The 22,641-nt window shown below is 36.6% G+C and overlaps 1 protein-coding gene across 1 annotated transcript; it reads left to right on the top strand.

Annotated features, from left to right (window-relative positions):
- Positions 1-11,938: 11,938 nt before the first annotated feature.
- On the top strand, positions 11,939-19,323 carry SYT4 (synaptotagmin 4). The gene is made up of 4 exons (XM_063077553.1): positions 11,939-11,972; positions 15,106-15,920; positions 17,668-17,788; positions 19,016-19,323. Exons 1-4 carry the CDS (start codon positions 11,939-11,941, stop codon positions 19,321-19,323), a joined length of 1,278 nt encoding a protein of 425 aa, XP_062933623.1.
- Positions 19,324-22,641: the final 3,318 nt, after the last annotated feature.

Raw genomic sequence — 22,641 nt, 5'->3', positions numbered from 1 at the left:
CCATGGGTTCAGTGAAATGGTTTAAGTTGTTTTGGATCACCCAGATTCATTTGAATAATAACAGCATTCTTCCCCCAAGAAGAGGCAGGTGCCTTCCTTCTCGGCTGTAAGAAAGTAAAATAAAGGGCCTGACAGTTTTGTAAAGCAAGTGTCATGAGTGAGGTGACCTGTCACTGGAGGGAGGAGATGGTATCTATGCTTAGTTCTTCTGAGAGTTTTTGATAGAATTGAGAGGCAGTAGCAGGGCCCGCTATGCCAGTTCCAGTTGCAGGAAGGATCTTTGCCCCAATTAAAAGGTACAATTAGTGCCCTAAGGTAGTGGGGGCACTTCCTGAGGGGGGGCCTAAGTTAGTCCCAGTCCCATCTCCATCTCTCCATCTGTCTGGAGGGTGATGTCAGGGACAAGCCAAAAGAATATGCAAGAAATCGTGTTGGGGGACAGGCAATAGGATAACATAGTTTTACAAAGGAAATATATTCTGGTTTTAGGGCATGGATGAGGAGGGAGTAAGTGAGTGGTAGCGTTTGGTGTTAGTGAGGCAGAGTGTGGGTAGGCCCCACGAAACACTGACAGTCTCCACAGAGGTGAGATTAGAGGAAAGTGAAGAGACATTTGTGGAAACATTGTGGACTGCATCGACAGGGGGGGGGGGACTACAAAAAGTTTCTCACAAAGTAGGAGACAGATTAGTTGCTTGGGGACCAGTCTGATTCGCTGAGGGCTGCATCGTCCCTGCAGACCTGGAACATGGAGGTTCCAAAGGGGGAGCGTTGAGATAGGAGGAAAAACAAGGGAAGGATGCAAAGGGTTAGGGAGCCAAAAGAATTTTTAGGGCACATTGCCACAATGAAATTGCTAAGAAGCATCCTACTGATAGGAGGTAAAGGAGTGCAAGGAGAAACCTTCTTATAATGTTACAATCTTTTGGGGCAGCTGCTGCCAATCCTGTAGCAAGCACTAGAACAGATAGTATAATTGTAGCTCTTGTGTGAAGGACGTGGAGCAGACCTGCTAGAGTGAGAGGATAATCGCCAGGGGAAAGATCATCCTTCTTCTGGGATTGGGGGAAGAGTGCAGGTCCTGGAGACTTTCAGTTTTGTGGGTCCTAAAATGGACAAAGTGTGAGGAAATGTCGGGTTGGGGGTTGAGCAGAGGGACCCCTCTGGCTTGGTGTTAACAGATTTTTGGGTAAAGTCTCAGGTGCTAGTTTTATCAAGGATAAGTGATACCAAGGGGCCTTTCCTAGTACTTTTACTGCCGTGGGGGTGGCAAGAAGTACTGTATAAGGCCCTTCCCAACATGGTGAGAGAGGCTTTGGGAGTTGGTTTTTAATATACACTTGCTGTCGTGGGCTCAGTTTAAAGTCTGAGGAGGTAGTGGGGAAAGGATGAGGTAATAGACCATTAGCCTGTTCCTGAAGAAGATTCCGAATGAGCGAAATAGTAGGGCGATACTGGCCTAAAGGCGATGAGCTGGAAGGGAGAGGTGTGAGAGTGAAGGGCCTACTGTACATAAGTTCGAGGGGCTGAGGCCTGTGGGCTTGCAGGGGGCAGACCGTAGGAGAGTGAGTGACTGGTGGGTAGGACAAAACGAGGGATGATTTCTGAGGTGAGAGCATGCCTTACTGCTGTAGCATCCTCTGAAGTGCAGGGAAAAGCCTCAATCCAACCTGAAAAGGTATCTACTGATGTTAGAAAATAGCGTGTCCTTTTGTGGGGAGAGTAATATAAGGGCTGAGGAAAACATAGTAGGGGTTCATAGCCTATATGAACTGAGTTATGGAAATCTAAAAGGATTTGCTCAGCTTGTGTGGTAGGGAGGACATAGCAACCGGAGACAGTAAACCAGTTGTCCTTTTTCTGTGCCCCCAACTATTGAAGGTGTTGTATTTCTTGGAATGTGTATTGGGATAAGGGCATAGGGGCCATGAGAAGGACCTGAGCAGAAGAGGAAGAGTGGGAGCCTGGTGATTGAGCAGCCTGTTTTGCAGTCAGATCCGCCAGTTTGTTTCCGTGGGTTATGGGGTCCTTAGAGGTTTGGTGTCCTGTGCAGTATACAACCCCAACCTCCTTTGGGAGTTGTGCAGCTTCAATAGCTTGTGTTAGATTCACTATGGCATAACCTGCCCATGGGGCGGGCATGGAGGTAGCACTCTCATCTATGAACTGTGTAATGGGATGCGGGGCCATGTGTGGAAAGAGATTGAGAAAGAGGTCTAAAGCCTCCATGTAATTGTATTTTAAACATTATAAGTGTTTTGGGATGAAAGTGGCTGGATATAAGGGAGAGCGAGGTTTAAGGAGAACTGTGAGTTTTCAATGAAGGTAAGGTGAATAAGTTGTAGGCGGGAAGGGGAGAGAATTGACATGGCCTTGTGGCTGATAAGGTTTTGGAGATGATGAGGGGAACAAATGACCATTTGTTATCCAAAAGATAGTTTAGAGCTTTCCTGTGCTAAAAGGGAAGCTGCCACCAAGGCCCATAAACAGGGTCCCATCGCTGGGCTATGGTGTCCAATTGTTTGGAAAGGTATGCAACAGGGAGAAGATATCTCCCACTTCTTGTCCCAAAACCCCAACCACCAGTCCTTGGGTTTCAGTGACATATAGGATAAAAGGATGAGGTAGGTTTGGGAGGGATAGAGCTGGGGCTGTGAGGAGAGCAGCTTTTAATTGCTGCAAGGGAGAATCAATGGGCTTTGTGGGATCTAAGGGAATGGCAGGATCCCTTTTGGCTGCCTCATAAAGCGGTTTTGCTAGCAGCCAAAGTTAGGAATCCACACATGGAGATATACCCTGCAAGCCCCAGGAAAGAGAGAATTTCACTCTTTGTAGTAGGAGTAGGGAATACAGAAATTAAACTCTTGTTATCCACCATTATTTCTCTAGTGTTGGGGGTGGGGTGGACTCTCAAACAGGTGGCTGAAGGGGAAGAAATTTGGGTCTTACTGGGGGAAACTCAATATCCCCTGGAGGCCAGGAAATTAAGGAGAGCAACAGTGTGGGCCTGTGAATCTTCATAATCTTCATAGGAGGGGGTACAAAGGAGGAGGTCATCCACATATTGCATTAACATGCTAGAGGTTGGAGGAAGTTCAGATAAGTCTTTAGCTAAGGCCTGGCCAAAGAAGTGGGAGCTATCCTGAAACCCCTGAGGTAGTACTGTCCAGGTGAGTTGTTGGGAATGATATGTATCAGGGTCAGTCCAGGTGAAGGCAAATAGGTGTTGACAGGAAGGGTGTAAGGGGATAGAAAAATAGGCATCTTTGAGGTCAAATACAAAGAAGAAATAGGTTGTTGTTGGGATTGTGGATAGAAGAGTATAGGGGTTAGAAATGATTGAGGTTACATGTAAAATGGCCACATTAATGGCCCTAAGGTCTTGAACTAAACAGTATGAGCCATTAGGCTTTATAACGGGAAGGATGGGCATATTACAAGGTGAATGGGTGGGTCTTAGAAGATGAGAAGAAAGGAGTTTATTTATAAGGGGCTTTAACTGTATTAAGTGTTTAATAGTGATGGGGTATTGTGGGACATTAGGGAAAGAAGAATCCCTCAGCCTCATGAGGATGGGAGTGTGATGAGTAGTAATGGAGGGTGAGGAGGTGTCCCATACCATAGGATTAACTTTGTCTGGGGAAAAGGGAGGGTAGAGGTTTCAGGGCTCAGTTCTGGGGTGACCTGCAACAGAAGTATTGTAGCTGGAGTTAAAGTGTTCAAGGTAAGGGTAGCTTTGAATTTGGAAAGTATGTCCCACTCCAATAAGGTGGTTAGATATTGAGGCATTATTAAAAATTTGTGTGTGAATTGAGTGCGATGTAGGGTGCAGGAAAGAGGTTGAGTGATCCATGGGCAGTATTCTGATCCCGTGACCCGTACAATTGTAATAGAGGATGGGTTTATTGGTCCTGCATATTCAGGAAGTGTAGAGTAAGTGGCCCCTGTATCGATGACAAAAGAGATCGGCTTACCTGCCACAAGGAGAGTTACCCTGGGCTCATGTGTGGTGATCTCTGTGGGGGCCTTGGGCCCTGGGCGTTGTCAGTCCTCCTCCTGGGCAAAGCCTAGAAGCTCTGGTAGAGATGGCTGTGGAGCTGAAGGTTGTGGGTTAGAAACCGGGCCACTCCCTCTCTGGCGCGTGGCACAGTCAACTCCCCAGTGACCTGACTGTCTGCAGTGAGGACAAAGTCCCAGAAGAAGCCTTGGATTGGGACATGCTTATGCCCAGTGGCCCAGTCAACCACATTTGAAGCACTTTCTGGGTGGCTTTGGAGTATGTGAGCCTCGGATGGCATTAGCCAGGAGCTGGTATTTGGCCTGATCTCTTTTGTAACGATCTTTTTTCTCTTTCTCATCTCTATTGTTAAAAACCTTGAAAGCAGCATTGAGGAGGTCTCGCTGGGTAGTATTTGGACTGTCCTCAAGTTTTTAAAATTTTTTCATATGTCAGGGGCTGATTGAGTAATGAAATGAGAGTGTAATAGAGCCATGCCTGCTGGGGTGTTTGTATCTGTACGTGTGTATTTATGTAAAGCCTCAGAGAGGCAGGTTAGGAATTCACTGGGATTTTCAGTGGATCTCTGTGTGATCTCTCTAAGCTTGTCATAATTGACTGACTTGTGAGTAGCCTTTTGGAGGCCATGAAGTAGGTGTGTGATCATGTTATCCTGGAGTTTCCAATCCCCGTGGCCAGCCTGGTAGTCCCATTTTGGGTCTGTGTCAGGGACAGCTGCGGCCCCCACAGGCCTCTTGTTATTCTAGGCATGTACCTCATCTGCCTGTTGCTTGGCCGCCGTCCAGACTTGTTTCCTATCTTTGGGAAAGAGAGTGGTAGTGAGAATCATAAAAATATCATAAGATTGGGTGAGATATTTGAATTCTTTGGTCTATGTATCTGGGTCAATTTGAAAAGATCCTAAATGTTTTTTGATCTGGGAGAGATTAGAAAGAGAAAAGGGAATGTGTACCCGAATAATTCCCTCCACCCCAGCCACTTCACGGAACCAGAGCTGAAGTGGGGTTGTTACCTGATGAAGGGGAAGAAGGGGAGGAGTTGGGCTGAGGACTAGCGTCTGGAGGCCATGTGTGGGGCTATGAACCCCTACTACGCCTTCTTCAGCCCTTATACTACTCTCCCCACATGGCCAAGTTACTAAAACAAATCACTCAGAACTGTCCTTTGTGTACTCGTTGCTCCAATCAAGGTGGCCTCCAAGTCCAGTCCTTTCCCACCCACCAGGCCAGAGGGTACACTCCTGGCCAGGATTGGCAAATTGACTTTACTCACATGCCTCCCCACAAGAAAACACGTTATCTTTTTACTTTAGTAGATACATTCTCCGGTTGGATTGAGACTTTCCCCTCCACCTCAGAGGATGCAGCATCGGTAACACACGTTCCATGTTCACTTGTAAAGGTGGCTATGTATGGTATTCAAGTTTATTAATTTGTTTAGATATTCTAGATTTGTACAGATGTTTGCTTACCTCTATCAGTTATGAAAAAATTGGGTAGGTTTCCTTACTAATGTGGATTTGTCTGTTTCTCATATAGTTCTACCAACTTTGGCTTTGTAGATTCTGACACTGTAATAAAGGGCACATACAAATTTAGAAGTTATATATTCCTGATATAGTGACAAATTTATTGCTATATCAAATATCACTACATTAAAATATTCTTTTTACCTTTTCTAATGCTTTTTTGTCTGCTTTAAAAATCTGCTTTTCTGACACATGCATATAGGGTACTTCAAAAAGTTCATGGAAAAATAGAATTAAAAGATAATACAAATCTTTGATCGGTCTACAGGAGGTATGATTTTTATTCTTTAACTTTTTTTGTTTTCTGTTTGCATATGTTGTCTCTTGTAGAACAAAGAATTGGTGAGTCAGGTTTTCATCCTTTTCCCCAGTCTGGCGAACATATTTTTCCTTTTAAGAGGAGTATTTAGCCCATTCAAAGTTAATAAAATAATGTTATTCTGTAATAATATATTTAGGTTAATATTTTCCAAACTCATTTGCATTCTATTGGATACCTGTTTCTTTCTTCTATCATTTTTTTTAAGGTATTATTAGCTTTATAGCAGTTACTTTTTAGATATACACTTTTTTTGGTTTGTTTGTTTGTTTAGAATTAAACTGGAGATTACAAGCTAGGTATAAATGATTACTTTTAACATTTCCCAGATTTTAAAACATGAGAACTCAACTTACTCTCTCTTATCCTTTGAATTATTGTTGACCATACATTTAAATTCTCTCTATATTTCAGTACTATTATACATTTTATTGTTAATATTCGTTTATTCTTAGATACATATCTACCCTTCTCCATGTTCTTTGTTTTGTTCTACACTTCTGTGTTTTGTCTGTGATCATTTTCCTTCTTTTAGTTAACATTTGCTGGCAATAAACTTACTCAGTATCTGCTATTCTAGAAATTTCTTTCTTTTAGTTTGATTTTTACTGGCTAAAGTTATATAGATTGGCAGTTATTCTCTTTTAGCATTTTAAAGTTAGTATTTTATTGTTATTGGATGTTTGTCATCTACATTGGGATGTCAGGTAGGTCTTATTGCTGATTTTTTAATGTAACATATCTTATTTTCTGATTGTTTTCAAGATTTTCTTTTTAGTCTTCTGTCTTTAGTCATTTAACAATGATACTCTACATGGTTTTCTATCAGTCCTGCTAGGAGTTCTCAGTGCTTTTTGAATACATGGGTCAATATTTTTCATTGGGTTGAGAAATACCATTACCATTTTCTCTTTTAATATTGCTTCTATCTCATTTTATCTTTTCCTCACTTCTGGGTTGCCAAATTACACTTCTGTTACCTTTTACCATATCCCATATGTCTCTTAAGCTCTTTTCTGAATTTTTCATACTTTAAGTGCTCTGGATATTATCTACTGACTTTTCATGTGATTCACTAATCGCTTTGACTATTTCACTCAATCTTCTGTTTATTATATCCATTCATTTCTTACTTTCAAAAAACTGTATTTTTCAGGTATAGAGCATTAGTCTGAGTCTTCTAAATTTTAGTTCTCTGGTAAATGAATCCATGTCATTGTCTTTTTAAAATCAAAGTATTAATGGCAGCTATCTAGGTTATTAACATGTAAAACTATTTTCATTGTGTATTTTCTCCTTGGTCTTATTGTCATTAGACCTGATATCTTTGACTGAATGCTGGATATTGTGCATGAAAAATTGTAGCAGCTCTGGATGACATTATCTTCTGCAAATTGGATTCATATATCCTCTGGCAGGCTGCCTTTGAGGAGAGAGAAGCATACATTACATTTATATATGCAGGATAGCTAAATGGAGCCTGAGTCACATTTCTATATGGTTCATTCTGCTGCTGATTTATGTTTTCTCCTTGATGTAGTTCTTCAATAGTCCCAACTAGAGCCTGTGGTGATTACTAAGAAGTCTTCTCACTGGTAGATAATAAGGAGTTCTTTTTGTCTCATCAGTTCCATGAGTTAGTGGATATGATCATTTTGGTTTTCAGTGGCTTTCTGCTTAGCTTCTAAACATCTTGACTGTAAAGTTGAAGAACTGAGCACATGTGTTGGGTATAAAATGGCTCAGTACAGGAACCATTTCTTTGAACCTCTTTTCTTTCTAGGATCACAATTTTACCTCTTTTAGCTGCCTAGGTATTCCCTAACTCCAATTATTGCTTCTCTAGTCCTGTGAGATGGCTAGAAAATCTGCTTGCATTTACACTTCTTAGTTTTGTTTCTTTGCCTGATTTCTCAGTTTCTTATATATTTTAGAGAAACTGCAAATTGCCTGAGAGGAAATGTGACTTGTAAAATGTCAGCCCACCTCTCTGCTATTTTGGAAATTAATCCTTGTTAATTTTACCAGTGTCTATCTTTACATTTTGAAAATAAATATTATCAACTAATAAAACTTTTGATTAATCTTTACTATGTAAGATAAAAATTTAGTATATTTCTACTGTTCCTGTGCTTCCCTACACACACATAAAATATCCCAATTTTTTTTATTGTTAATAGGAGGCTAGGAGAGATCTCACTAAGGAATAGATTGAAAGAGAGGGTAGGTGTGTCATGGGGAGCTAGCAAGAAATACTTTCAATGCAAATTGAAAGAGGAAAAGCTTCTAAATTGGTTCTAGGTCAAATTCTTGTTGAGATACCAAAATCTAAGAATTAGATAAGTTGATTTGAAGGCCACGCCTAGTAGACAGGCTTAAAATGTAAAAACAAAATGGAGCCAGAAATCATAACAACAACAACAAAAAAATGTTGCAAAGAAGATCAGAAACAAAAGGAAGCCTTGTGGAATATTGGTGTTTAGCATTAGCGAAGGCCTTGATATATATTTTTGGGAATTGTTGGTATATAGACCAAGGATGTGTCAAGCAGCCTTAAAAAATTTCACTGACAATAGCTCTACAAGAATTTATATCAGAAGAAATCCAAGAGTGCTGGTAATTCAAAAACTTCATTGTATAAATAAAACTTTAATTGATTTTTAAAGGAGGGAGAAGTTGCAGACAGATGTAGAGAATGGAAGAATGCAATCTGGGTTTATGAATCATAATAAATCCAGAGTCATGAGGAAAGAGTCAATAAGAACAGACTAAATGGGATAGTGTGATGACTGTGAATAGTGCTGACCACGCTTTATAGAAAGTACCAGGCAAAATAAATATGGATGTAATTATAATCTAATCATTTTTTTTGCTGGTTCTAGAGGAAGGGCTGTCCATTTCTCCTGTTGTCTGTTAACTCCATTTGGGCAAAGATTATTATTATCATCTTAGCAAAAATCTGGGAGAAGTACATGTTTAATAATTATGTGTTGAAAGAAAGGGAGGAAGAATATAAGCTTTTTTGTTTGTTTGTTTGGACTAACAATCTTTCACAAGCTATTAAAAGTACATAAGTGCTAAATACATTGAAGAAAAACAAATGAAGAAATGGTGCATAGTGAAGGGATTTCTGCAATACCGACTGAGAAAGCATTTGTCTTGCAGGATTTATACTTGGATGTGCTTGTAATATAAATCTATTCCATTAGCATTAGAACCAGAATTCTTAATAGAATGATATGGAACATTAAAACAATTATCCATTTTCCATTATCTGATACTTCAGTCTACTCCAGTCACATACCAGTAAAATGTTTTTGTATTACTAATCTGGGTAAATTACTAAAGATTACTGAAGATCATTGCAACATTTTCAAAACCTTTAGAAGTTTTCTTTTCCTTAATAGAAGGTTCTAAATACATCCACCAATAAGACTTTTTGAAGAAGGGAATGAAGAAAATATAGACTAAACTATAAAATTAATAAACCATATAAGTAAATTTTACAAATCAAACTACATACTATATTCAACGACATAAACTAAATGAATAAAGTAGAATAAAAACAGATCATGTAATTAGTTATCAATAGTCTTTAAATTCATCAGGATTTCTTATAACTAAATTGAATTCAAGTTTTCTGTTAATCGTTTCTCCAAATATATATAGATATTTGCAATGGGGGTGGGGGAGTGAGTTTGAAGTAAGGAGGGTAAAAGCTGAAACATTTTAACAATGAAAGAATCATTCTGAAGTAAACACTATAGCCAGTACAGAGTGGGCTGTGTTTCCCAGGGCAGGAACTTGTTTGAGGCTGTGTGTTTTGGGTGGTGAAAATGTGGTTACCTAGCAACAACCCCTCCTTCCAAGTCTCTGCTGCAAGAATGGTACTGCACACACGTCAGCAAATTGATTACTTGTTTGCTGGATTTAAACAGAGCAATGTAATAATGTGGTAGGTGTGAATCTCAATCAGAAAAAAAATAAATAAAAGGATTGGATAGTGACTGAAATGGTAGTACCAAATGATAATGAGGAAAACTTCAAATATTTTAAGTAATAACTTTTTGTTTTCAGTTTGCTTATAAAGCAAGCAATGAAACGGTTACTACATCCACAATAGTATTAGCTTTGGGCAAGAGGTAATCTTATCACAATGTGTCCATAGATATGAGACAGCACAGGATGGGGTGGGGTTCTGTAGAAATAGAGTTTAAACAATCTACACAGACTTTAGATGGTAGCATTTTACCATATGAAGGTAAAGTTAATGAGATACTAATTTATATAAAACATACACATAAGGTACTTACGTTTACAACAAATGAGCTTAAACATATGTTAGGAATAACTTAGCTAGAAAACATAAATTTTAGTAAACCCCACAATATATTTGGTTTACCTGTGTTATGCATCACAAATAACTGCCACTCCCACTTTCTTTTAATGCATGTTTATACTTAGAGATAATCTTGCTGGGTGCATGCATGACTGAGGAAGCAAATAGCCTGAATGAGGTGGAATGATAAGGACATAACCACAGATCCTGGCAATGGAAAAATTAAGTACAATACATTAGTTTGTGTGTTTTCATAGCATGAAGATATCAGGTTGAAAAAAAACGAAGAACATTAAAATGCCAAGTATGTGGGAGCAAGTGGAAAGGATAAGAAGAGATTTTGATTTACAAAATTTTCCATGATGCAAAGGACTGAAGCCAATTTCTCTCCAGACACAGCCCTGACGCTCAGGGTGGCTGCTAGCCAATGTGCAGGAACTGTGACTTGTACAGTAGCTTTCTGAGACTCACACAGCGTCCCTTCCTCCCCCATTCTAGCACATACTGAATGTCATTTGCTCATTGAGCTCCAGAGCAAAGGAATTCTTTGTGGTGCAATAATTGACAGTTGGAGTCACAGCCCGGAGTCTCTCCTTTGGAAAACTGCTCAACATTTGTTTTAAGAAGGCATACTCTTCAGATTCAAATTAATCAGAATCTGACATCATATTTTTTTCTAGTTCCTCACCACCAAAATTATCATCAGTTCAGAAAAATGTGTGTCCTTTGAAATTATCAATAGTAATCAATGCTATTTTAGATTTTGGTCTGATTCTTTTAACTATTTTGCACAAACCTATTAGAAGTAAGGGCTATTAAACACAAATGCCATACAGAAATAGTCTCATTATAAGCAAAAGTCATAACTGAGAGTGAGTCTGAATACAGACGGGATTATCCCCATCTGTTCCAAAGTACTTTAACTGGTCAAATGTCAGATATTAAAAGGAAGAAAACTGACAGACCAGGAAGAAGCAGTAGCACCAGCAAAATGTTTAGACTAATAATTCATTAGAACATAAGAAATTTTAGTCGCAAAACTGCTATTTTAAATCGATCAATTTGTAGTGGATCAAAATACATATAGTATCTCAAAGAAAAAATTAGAAAGCAAGAAATGTATTCTTTCATTTACAAAGGGTCCTTGGATGCAGAAATTTCTGTACTCTATCCTTAAGTCCCCTCTGTAAATCACATTATTTCGACAACTCAGAGACATAATTTTACTCATCTAGGTGATCAGAAGATTTTATATTAGGAACTGACAGGGATCAGTTTCGGGCATATCTCTGTGTGCTTCCGAGTCCCCCAGGGAATAGCAAAGCTAATCTCTAGTAGCCCAACAGTTAAAATAATTGATGAGTGTGTGTTGAATCCTCAAGAGATGAGGGAGGAATCAAGAAGGAGGGGGAGAAGAAGAGGCTTGAACGGAGGAGAGTAGGGGGGCAGGTGCTGATTTCAGCCTCGTAGCGTCAGGATTGCGTCAATTCGGGTTTCAGCCACGTCTGGAGTCTAGGAGACGAGCTTCTCAGAAGAGCCAAAACAGGAACAGGGGTGGCAAATCACTGTGCGAGGGCGAGTGAACCACCCCCTTTGCCTCCTCCCTGTTCCAGGCTCAGGTCTCCTGGGCTCTGCGCTGTTGTTTTCAGCACTCGAGAAAGCCGGCGCTTCAGATCCAGACAAGTGAATCAAGCCGGGGAGTTTTCCGTTCAGCACCTCGGACAGAGCAAAAAAATGGCTCCGATCACTACCAGTCGGGAAGAATTCAGTAAGCAAGTTACTTAACTTATGGCTGAGGTTGTTTTTTGACTTCTCCGGGATGGGCTGCCTGGTTTTTTATTTTTTTATTTTTTTATTTTTTTTCCTGTTGTTGTTGTTGTTGTTTTGTTTTTTGTTTTTCTCCTGGATGTTGAATATAGATTTCCTAGGTAGTTGATTTGAAAATGAGAATAGCAAACAGGCAATCGTCCCTTATCTCTGCAGTTTCTCTCTTTCTTGGTATTTTTTCTCATTTGAATTGTCTTCTGATAGGGTGGTTTTACGTTCAAGAAGTTCTTAAGTGTTCAGATAGCTCTGTAAATTGCAGCATACGCTGAGTAAAGAAAAATGGGTATGTTGTTTGCATGTTGGTTTCATTTATTTTGTGGTGACTCTTATTTGTAGGTAAATCTGTATTTTATCAGGAGAAGCCAAATGTATCTGTGGTTACATAAGCTTTTAATCTCCGTATAAAACAACTTATATATTGGGGTCTGGGACGCATATTTTATTACAGAGTATACCATAGGGATGTTTTCTTCTGCTATGTGTATCTTGTATTCTTGAAATACGTTGCTAGTGAAAGACAGACTCCTACGACAGTGGAATTAAAGGGAGTTTCGAAATAAACTGGTTCAGCTCATTTCATTTCACTGGTGTGATAACTGAAACCCAGAGAGATGAGAGAATTGTTGCAGATTGCATAGTTAGCTAAAAGCTGCCAGAAACTTCAATTAGGGCACCTACTTTCTAGCTCAGTTTCCCTTTTCTTATACCAAATTTTTGGCACCATAGTTCTCTTTCTCTGTTTTAGTAAAAAAAAAAAAAAAAAAAAAAAAAAGGTGTAATTTTTAGAATAAAAAAGTAGTATTTTTAGGTTCCATTATACTCAAAAGGCAAGAGATCACAAATCAGAATTTTACTTACTTTACAAGTATTTTTTAAAAATCAGGGAATTTTATAAAAGTTTACAAGTAGGACTAATATCTACAAATGTATGATAATTGTTATTAAACTGTGTAAAACAACTACCATCTTTGCTCTCAAAACCTTAAGACCTTATCAGTAGAGCATGCATAGGGAGTAGGTGAGTCTTCCTATGTTTATTGATTGTTTTGCCATTTGACATGAGTATTAAATAGAGACAATTTGCAACATAATATTCATAAATAAGGTTCTTTCACAGTCTTCCGTTTGAGTGATTGGGTTTATTTTGTTGTGATGTTTATTCCAAATTCTTGATTTGAAATCAGAAATTTTCTAATAATGAAGCATTTTTAGAGACTCTTCTAGAAATATGTTTTAGCATAGGCTATTAGTCTCTCTCTCTCTCTCTCTCTCTCTCTCTCTCTCTCTCTATATATATATATATATATATATATATATATATATAACTTTTTGCTGCTTTTATTGTTCTTCCTTCATTGACTGAAGAATTGCCTCAGTTCACCACTTTGCATTTTCTCAGTGGCCTTGAATTATTAGAGTCCAGGAATGGTGGTCTGTTTTTTTTCTTTTTCTGCACAAAGACTTGAATAGAAGGAAAAACTGAAAAGCTGCTACTAAATATAGCTGATTATTTTTAGCTCTTGCCTCATTCTTTTTCTTTCTTCTTCTTTTTCTTTTCTTTTTTTTTTTTTTTTTGGTAGCATTCACTATTATTTTCTATTTGGGAGAATTCAAAGGTTTATTTCATCGTTACATTATTCAGCTTCTTGGTATTATTAAACTACAGAATTTTTATTGTTGTTTTGTTTGCTTTTTATCTTATTAGATATTTATCTCACTTGTTTCTTAATTTTATATTCTTTGAGTTCAGTTTTGTGATTCTGAAGTAGGTAGACAGAGGATTTGGGGGGATGGGGAAGGGGAGTAACAAAAGATTGGCATGAGATTATTTAAACAAGTGTCAAACCTTTCCTGATTGGGACTTTTAACTTTTTTATTTACTATTTGAAATAAAAAATGGATTGAAATGGAACCTAATGTACATAATATTACATTAGTTATATTCATTTGGATTATATTAAACATTGACTCAATTGATGCACTATATCCAGATGTAGCAATATTGCTTTTACTTACACAGTGTTACTAACCATTTGTTCAAGAAATTTGCTTACATATGACATACAATAAGGTTCATGCATAATCAATATTACCTAATGTCAGTAATTTAATGTGCCCTCATTCAAGAAAATAATGCCAATTTAAATTTGATTACCATTTGCCATGTGAAAATGTGCTAGGAAAAAAATCAGTTATGCATAAAATTGCACTCTAAATTATCTATATTCACTGTTCTCATTACATGTTAAGGAATGATGATTCATTTGTAACCATTGTTCTGCTTTTATCCTATTTAAGTGTAATTGATTTGTACCTTGGGGTAATTCAGTGTTTGTTTGATTGAGGAATTTGGGGGTTGCATACAAGGAGATGGCAGTGTTATAACTTATATAATATTAGTATCCTGCTGCTCTTTTTATTGTCCCCCTGCCCCAATAATATATGTACTTTTTTTTTTTTACCACTGTTCTGTAATTGAAATGCAAGTTATTAGTGAGTTTGTGGTAATGGCAGATATGTTCCACCATTTCTTGAAATTGCCTGAACCATTGAGTCCCTAGATGTTTGCTGCTTGAATCGTGGGTAAATAAAAAACTACTAAGAACACAGAAATTCTCAATATTTGAAAAATTCACATTTAAGTGTTCCATAATCAGTAATAATTGATGCTTCTGAAAAGTCTCAAAATGTCAGTGAAAAAATAATAGAATTAGTATTGACTGACCCATCACATTGTAGTTGACTCATGTTATCTGAGAAAACAAAGATAAGTCATTAAGATCCCCCCAAAACTGACCCAGGCCCAGTTTCATTTTTTTTCATTTTCTTTATGAAAAACGATTAAAATGAAAAAAATTCTATCATATCATATTTTTTTCTGTGTGTCATGCAGGGGACATGTTTATACCTGAAGTTAGTGTGAAATGTATGCGTTAACTCATACACAGAACAGTTGGAAAGTAATTCAATCTGTCCAACCTATAGCAATTGCCAGCTCTACTATGCTTTTCAAATAAGCTCACATTTCCAGCTCTGCTCATTTAATATATGTTATTGCTGATTTAATTTTTCAGGTGAAATCCCCACAGTGGTTGGAATCTTCAGTGCATTTGGCCTGGTCTTCACAGTCTCTCTCTTTGCATGGATCTGCTGCCAGAGAAAATCATCCAAGTCTAACAAGACACCTCCATACAAGTTTGTGCATGTGCTTAAGGGAGTTGATATTTACCCTGAAAATTTAAATAGCAAAAAGAAATTTGGAGCAGATGACAAAAATGAAGTAAAGAATAAACCAACTGTGCCAAAGAATTCATTGCATCTCGATCTTGAGAAGAGAGACCTCAATGGCAATTTTCCCAAAACAAACCTCAAAGCTGGCAGCCCTTCTGATCTGGAGAATGTGAACCCAAAGCTCTTTTTAGAAGGAGAAAAAGAAGCAGTTTCTCCTGATAGCTTAAACTCCAGCACTTCCCTGACTTCAGAAGAGAAACAGGAGAAGCTGGGAACCCTCTTCTTTTCCTTAGAGTACAACTTCGAGAAGAAAGCATTTGTGGTAAATATCAAGGAAGCCCGGGGCTTGCCGGCCATGGATGAACAGTCAATGACCTCCGACCCATACATCAAAATGACGATCCTGCCAGAGAAGAAGCATAAAGTGAAAACCAGAGTGCTGAGAAAGACCTTGGACCCAGCTTTTGATGAGACCTTTACATTCTACGGGATCCTCTACACCCAGATCCAAGAGCTGTCCTTGCATTTCACAATCTTAAGTTTTGACAGGTTTTCAAGAGATGATATCATTGGGGAAGTCCTTATACCTCTCTCAGGAATTGAATTATCTGATGGAAAAATGTTGATGAACAGAGAGATCATCAAGAGAAATGTTAGGGTAATTCATTTTGAGTACATAAAGTATTTATAAGCCATCTTTTCTGTAGCTTTTTTGTATCTAGGGAATTTTCATTAAAATGATAAGTTTGTACATATCACCTTTACCATGTTTAATTATTATTAGTTATAACCAAATGGAGAATAAGGGAATATAGTGAATGAAAAAAAATTTTCCCAATTGAAATGTTCAAAGTATTTTAATGATTTAAAATTAATGAGCATTCTTTATTGATATTTAAATGTTATTTATTGATATTTTAAATGCCGTTTATATTTTTGTTAATTTCTATCATAAGTGTTTTGACAAAGATTGCTACTCTAAAATACAGGCAAATATTTCTTATACATAAGCAACTCAACAAAAATGTTTCATGGTCAGCATAACTGAATTTGAAATTGAAATTGAAATTAAAAATTAAGTCAACTCTTCCTAAGAATTTGAAAGTTATATTGACTTTTTGTGGAATTGCTTTCCAAGGAAAAGACATCACACTATATTGAATTATAAATGTCCCTCTCTGTGTTGTATATGGGGAAGTGAATTACTCTATTTTTGTTAAGCTACTTTGGTGGTTCTGAGATTATTAAAAATGATAAGACATCAATTAAACAAGTTTTATTCTATTTCCACTGTAAATATAGAATTCAATAATATTTCAGAATAACTTGTGTCTATAATGATATAATTTGTCATTAATTACAATAACCATACTAATTCATGTTTTCAAAAAATCATAGTGTTTTAGAACCAAAAACTTTAGAGCTTTTTTGGCCATCTGTCTTTTGAAATTATTGAAGGTCAAGGTCCAGAGTCATTGCAAAGCTTACTTGAGACAGTGGCACAATGAGAATCAAGATCTGTCTCCTACTCTTATTCTTCTTGAAGTGCTTATTCTTACAGTTTTAGGAGTTCTGCCCCAGCCATCGTAATTATAACCAACCCTCAAGTTAACATCTTGCTACTTTTAGTTAAAATTTGTACTTTCAGTTCTTGGTCACCTTACCTAATGTCTTTAGAATACAAGTCAAATCTAAATAGAGTGCAGAGAAGGACCTCATGGCACTGTCCATAAACACTGTATTAAAAATTCTCAGTGAATTCTCTCCAATAGTTCAATTCAATTCATTCCTTGTATTAAACAGAGACTTGGGTGTTAGGGGGAGGCAAATAATTTTATCTTCATAAGACTTCTGGGTTGGGAGAGTGGCAAGGGTCATTATTCTGATCCTCATTTTTTTCTGATCTCATTTTTTTAAAAAAATTCAAATTCCAGTAATTCCAGTGCTAAAGAATTTGAAATCAAATCAAACTTAGCATGAGTCATTTGACCCTACACACAGACCCATTCAAAAGACTAGATGATTTTTATTTCTATTAATAACATCAAAAAAGTAGAGATGTCATCCAAAGGTAAAGGACAAAAATATTTCTGTGTAGGGTATAGTTTAAATATCCTTTTAAACATTTCTAAGTGATGGGTGTGGCCAACTCACTGCAAATTTTGACATCTTGTAGTACCTAAAAAGACCACAAGATGGCAGGCAATTATTTTTAGGTGGTGATGGTGCTGAAAGAAAGCTTTTAGTTACTTTTCCATTTTTAGCATGTTAAAATAAAAATAAGTAGAAACATTGCATTTAAATAACAATGTTATTAAATTGCTTTAAAATTGTTGATGAAAGTACAAACTTCAAAATGAAAAAAATAAAAATAAATTACTTGTACGGCATTTCTCTTTGTTTAGAAATCTTCAGGACGGGGTGAATTACTGATCTCTCTCTGCTATCAATCCACCACAAATACTCTCACTGTGGTTGTTTTAAAAGCTCGACACCTGCCTAAATCTGATATGTCTGGACTTTCAGGTAAGAACGCTTCTGAATTATTCAGGCTCAGTGTATAAGTGGGTAGTATATTGAGCAAAATAGTTAACAACTAATATTGGCCTATGATTTTGTCTTGTCTTTTATTTACAATCACAAGTGGTGCAAGTGTTTCTCTGTTTCTCACTTTTTAGAATACTAATGTGAGTCACTTCCACCAGCAAAAAGAAGAAATCTACATAGTTCTAAGATTTAAGTCAAAGCTAGCGCATGGTAGATGTGTGATTGAATAGGGTTGAAGCAGAAAGCAGTGATAGAGACAGAGGTGAGAGGCCATTGCTGAAAGTACAGAGATGGTAATAAAATTAAGACTTGGGAGAAGAATTTTTAATTTTAATATTTTAAATGAGCCCACCTACACTTATTCCTCTATTTTTAAAATTATTTGTTCTCTTATTTTTTATGCATCTACTTTTAGAAACAGCTTTAAGTTCTGTGACTAATTTCACAAAAATAAAACAAAACATTACAGTCTCGTTGAATAGCACAATGAGAAAGGACAAATGGGTTAAAATGATCTGAGTTCAAATCCCAACCCTCCCAATTCCTAGCATAGTATCTTTGGGTATGTTTTTTTAATTCTGTACAAACTGACATAATAATATTTACCTTGAGAGGCATAGTGAGGACTAGAAATATATACTTTATTAAATATCATCTAATGTTGTTATTATATTATTAATAGATGATGGAGGTTGAAAACATGGTACTAAAGGTTTAGATTAAGAAGCTAAAATGAACTCATATGCTGCAACCAGAAAAAGGCAAAAATAATATAATTTAATGTGTGATAAAGTAGCATGTTCCTAAATTACGCAAAGTCATACAAGTCAGTAGGCTTAGATGTCATTTAATTTTTTCTTTCATTTTTCTTCTTTCCTGTTCTCTGGAATGAGTTATTAGTAATCAGAATGTGTCCATACAACATTCTGTTTTCTTCCCCTTTATGTTATCTCCTTTTCCTATGATTATTATTCCTTCCTTATCTTCTTTTACAACTGCTTTCTCTTATGTTGCATATTCTTTCTTATTTTCAATTTCGTTGACGAGAGAAAAAATGAGTTTTATCTATATTTTCCCTTTCTTCTCACTCATTTTCATTGAAAACATATTTTATTGGCATGCCATAATCTCTAAAGGTACCATTATCTTGAGATCAGTTTTCTAGAGGGGTTCTGTTATCATAATGCCTGTTATGTACCATTACAGATCCCTACGTCAAAGTGAACCTGTACCATGCCAAAAAACGAATCTCCAAAAAGAAGACTCATGTGAAGAAATGCACCCCTAATGCAGTGTTCAATGAACTGTTTGTCTTTGATATTCCTTGTGAGGGTCTCGAAGAAATAAGTGTTGAATTTCTGGTTTTGGATTCTGAAAGGGGGTCTCGAAATGAGGTGATTGGGCGGTTGGTCTTGGGCTCAGCAGCAGAAGGAACCGGTGGAGAGCACTGGAAGGAGATCTGTGACTTCCCTAGGAGACAGATTGCCAAGTGGCACATGCTCTGTGATGGGTAGCATCCTAGCCATGGGTTTGAACTTAAGGATTTTTACTAGGCAAGGAACAATTTTCTTTCTTTCTGATATGTGATTGCAAGCTTGTGGCAGCAAGCTGTCTTCTTTATTATTTTCTGTTGTTGTTGTTAAAAATGAATTGAATTAGTAGACCAGAAAGTAACTGTAAATGTGTATCATGATAATTCTCCTCTTTATTAGAGAAGTTGGATAAATTTTCATAAGATATTCAATTTACCCTGCAGGTTACCAGTGCTATAAGTAGGAATAGTCAAGCCTTTTATATATACTGTGCCACAATCCCAAGTTATTGATGTGGTTTAGAAGGTGGTGATCTTATTGTAACATGTCACTGGAAATCCATGTGATTGTTAGGATTTAAAAATGAAAAGCATTCCTTCTCTTATGAAAATTTATCCTTTTTTCTACAGGTTGGGGAAATCAATTTTTCTTTAAATCCAAAGATACTAAAGAAATGCTGTTTTTCATTAATTATGTCATGTGCGAACAATTGCCCTGCATATAAAGATATCTGGTCATTTCTCTTTGGTTTGTAATTATTTGATACAATTTTATCACAGGAGAAATAAGTTAATTTTACAAAGACAGTGAGCAAGCTGAGAAATCATTTTATCAAAGGGCTGAGTTGAGAACACTGTGGCTGAAATATGATTTTTCTCCTGTGAGTCAAATGTTCTAAAATACAACCTCACATAAAAACCATGGCCTTGAATTATTTACTGCCTGTCTCAAGCCTCAGTGTGGCCTAAGAAACCCCTATTTACCCTTGTGAAGTTGTCAAATTAGCTAGTGGTTAAAGAAATAAATGTCAGCTAGAAATCCAGTTAGAAACAGTTTTCCTGTAGAAAATATGTACAGTGTGCAACTATACTTTCAAGGCCATTCTTTGTAGTGGGTATGGCCACCTAAGATTTTCATTTAACTATGTTCCCTCAGAAAGGACTAAGACAGTATTTGAAAAGAAATGAAAAAAAAAATGGCTATGAAGTTTTATACACTGTCAGAATGTTGTTCAAACCAACAAACTAATAAGACAAAATTTGTCAAAAAGCGAGTCTGATATAATTTATAAATATGCACACATAATATACTTAGGCTGTCAAATTAGCACAACAAAATATGTGTTTCACTATCTTTTCTACAATAATTTGTCTTGAGCTATTGTCTGTAGAACAGTTCACAGACTTGTGTCCTGTCATGTTTTCCAGTGCCAGGGTTCAAAAATTCAGTCAAAACCTCTTTGGAGTAAAGTAGCACCCTGTGATAATTTGAAAATAGTTAACTTGAGGGTAATGATACTATATTTGAATTTTTAGAGAAGTATGAGTGAAATTTGGGTACAATTAAATTATTAAATATGCAAGTTAGAAATAAAGTCTACTGAAAAATGCACATTTTGAGTCAGTACTCAATCAGTTTTGAGTCAGTACTCAATCAGTTTTGTGTCAGTACTTAATCAGTTTTTGAGAATGTGTTTGATATCACAGTGTTTGTAAATTCTATGAAAATGCATTTTCCAAACAACTTATAGATGCTTTTTATGACTATGCCTAATGTAAAAAAAGTATTACATTCTTTATGTACAAAGTTTGAAAATCAATGTTGTTTTTGTGCTTTAAAATGACTTTGGATTAAAGCAGAATATCCCCCAATCATTCTCTTCATTCCACTACAAAATCACCTCACAGCATTTTGGTCCACTCAGCATTTCGTGAAAGCAACATGAAATGAATTGTAGTCAGTGGGTAGCCTGGGGATGTCAAATGGCCTTTTTATGTATGTTTGTTATCAAGGGTCATAAATATAAAACATTTTGGAGCTCTGAAGAGCTGTAAGGAGTCAATTCTAAGTGTGCTTTGCAGCAGCCAGAAGTTAATGGTGGTACCAGCTAAAGAATGGTTGTCGGAAAAAGGTGATTTTTTTTTTTGAAGTAAAACAACAAAACCAGTAACAAATACTTTTAAAATTACAATGGATAATTTGTAAATAGTTTTTAGTTTTTAAAATTTAAAGTGTTTTTGAGTGTGAAAAGTTGAGTAGAACTATTTGCAACTGGTTTTAAGGGAAAAAAAGTGAAACAAGAAAGGCATTGAAACCGGAAGGGAGATATGTGATCTGATCATTCCTGAAAATTGTACCATTTTATAATGTATTACAATATCAATGTGAATATCTTGAAGTCTGTTACAAATCCTGCACTGTATTAAACCTGTAAATTAATTGTTTGTCTGATTAGCCAATCTAACCACCCTAATGGGGAGGTTTCCATGTTTGAAGAAATGTGTAACTCAGTAACTGACTTGTTCTGATGTTGTAACTCAATAGAAGTGATTTGGAAGGAAGCATGGTGTACGAGATGGTGTCTGTTCTTTTGTGCCAGCTCTGTATGATGTTTGTAAGACCATGTTTGTAAGACATAAATAAATTGCTGCTTTTGCCCACCTCATTTGAACTCAGACTCTCTGCCAATGGACTCTCTAATAATGTTTCTCTTATTTCTATCTGATCTTTCGACTTTCCCTAATGTATCTCTTGGCATAGAGCAGGAAACATTAATGACTGAAAACAAAGATATTCAATATACTTTATTTTGTTTAATCCTCATAACAGTCATCTAGAGAAAATATCACTATCCTTATTGTATAGAAGCAAAACTTGGGGCTCAAGAAGCTTAGGCAACTGATTCAAGTACACATGGGTGGCAAGCAAAGGGGTCTCATGGCCCGCCTCACTCCTCCCTTTATAACACACCAGTCTCCTCAAGGTTACTCCATCAGTTGGCTCTCCTTTATTTATAGAAGCTCACGCCCACATTCTTTAATTCTTTCTAAATTTTATTTACTTTTCCATATTTTGTTTACTATTTTCCCCCTATTTACAGTCACCATTCTTTATTTACTCTTCTTTTTTTTTCTCTTATGATCTTGTTTCTCATTTTAATTTCTTTGAATTCCTATTTTATATGACTACCTTTTATTTTCTTTTGAATATTACCTCCCATCCTTGTACTAGATAGATTTAGTTAGGAAAATGGTGTGGAAATGGAAGTTATATTTCTTTATAAAGAAGGGAGGAAAATATTAGGACAGCTGCAATGTTCGCATTAGACACCAGATTAAGTTAAATAGGAACAATGGAATCTACCACTTGGAGGATCAGACATTTTTTACAGCTCCAGTTTGCATGGAAGTAGTCTATGGTGATCGTAATTGGTTAAATGGTCTCATAAATGGAAAGCAACTAGAATTTTCCACCACTATGTATAGTTCAAATATATTTTAAGAATATTTACCTGCCAAG

Source organism: Cynocephalus volans, chromosome 13 (genome assembly GCF_027409185.1).
Source record: "Cynocephalus volans isolate mCynVol1 chromosome 13, mCynVol1.pri, whole genome shotgun sequence".
Classification (NCBI taxonomy): Eukaryota; Metazoa; Chordata; class Mammalia; order Dermoptera; family Cynocephalidae; genus Cynocephalus; species Cynocephalus volans.
Note: the sequence above shows the minus strand (reverse complement) of the source record. Positions and strands in the feature narration are given on the sequence as shown.

Bases quoted from the DNA above. Each gene is read 5' to 3' on its own strand.
- SYT4 (XM_063077553.1), top strand. From the start codon at position 11,939: ATGGCTCCGATCACTACCAGTCGGGAAGAATTCA. The intron at 15,921-17,667 runs GTAATTCATTTT...CTCTTTGTTTAG, and splicing joins TCATCAAGAGAAATGTTAGG to AAATCTTCAGGACGGGGTGA. The intron at 17,789-19,015 runs GTAAGAACGCTT...GTACCATTACAG, and splicing joins TGATATGTCTGGACTTTCAG to ATCCCTACGTCAAAGTGAAC.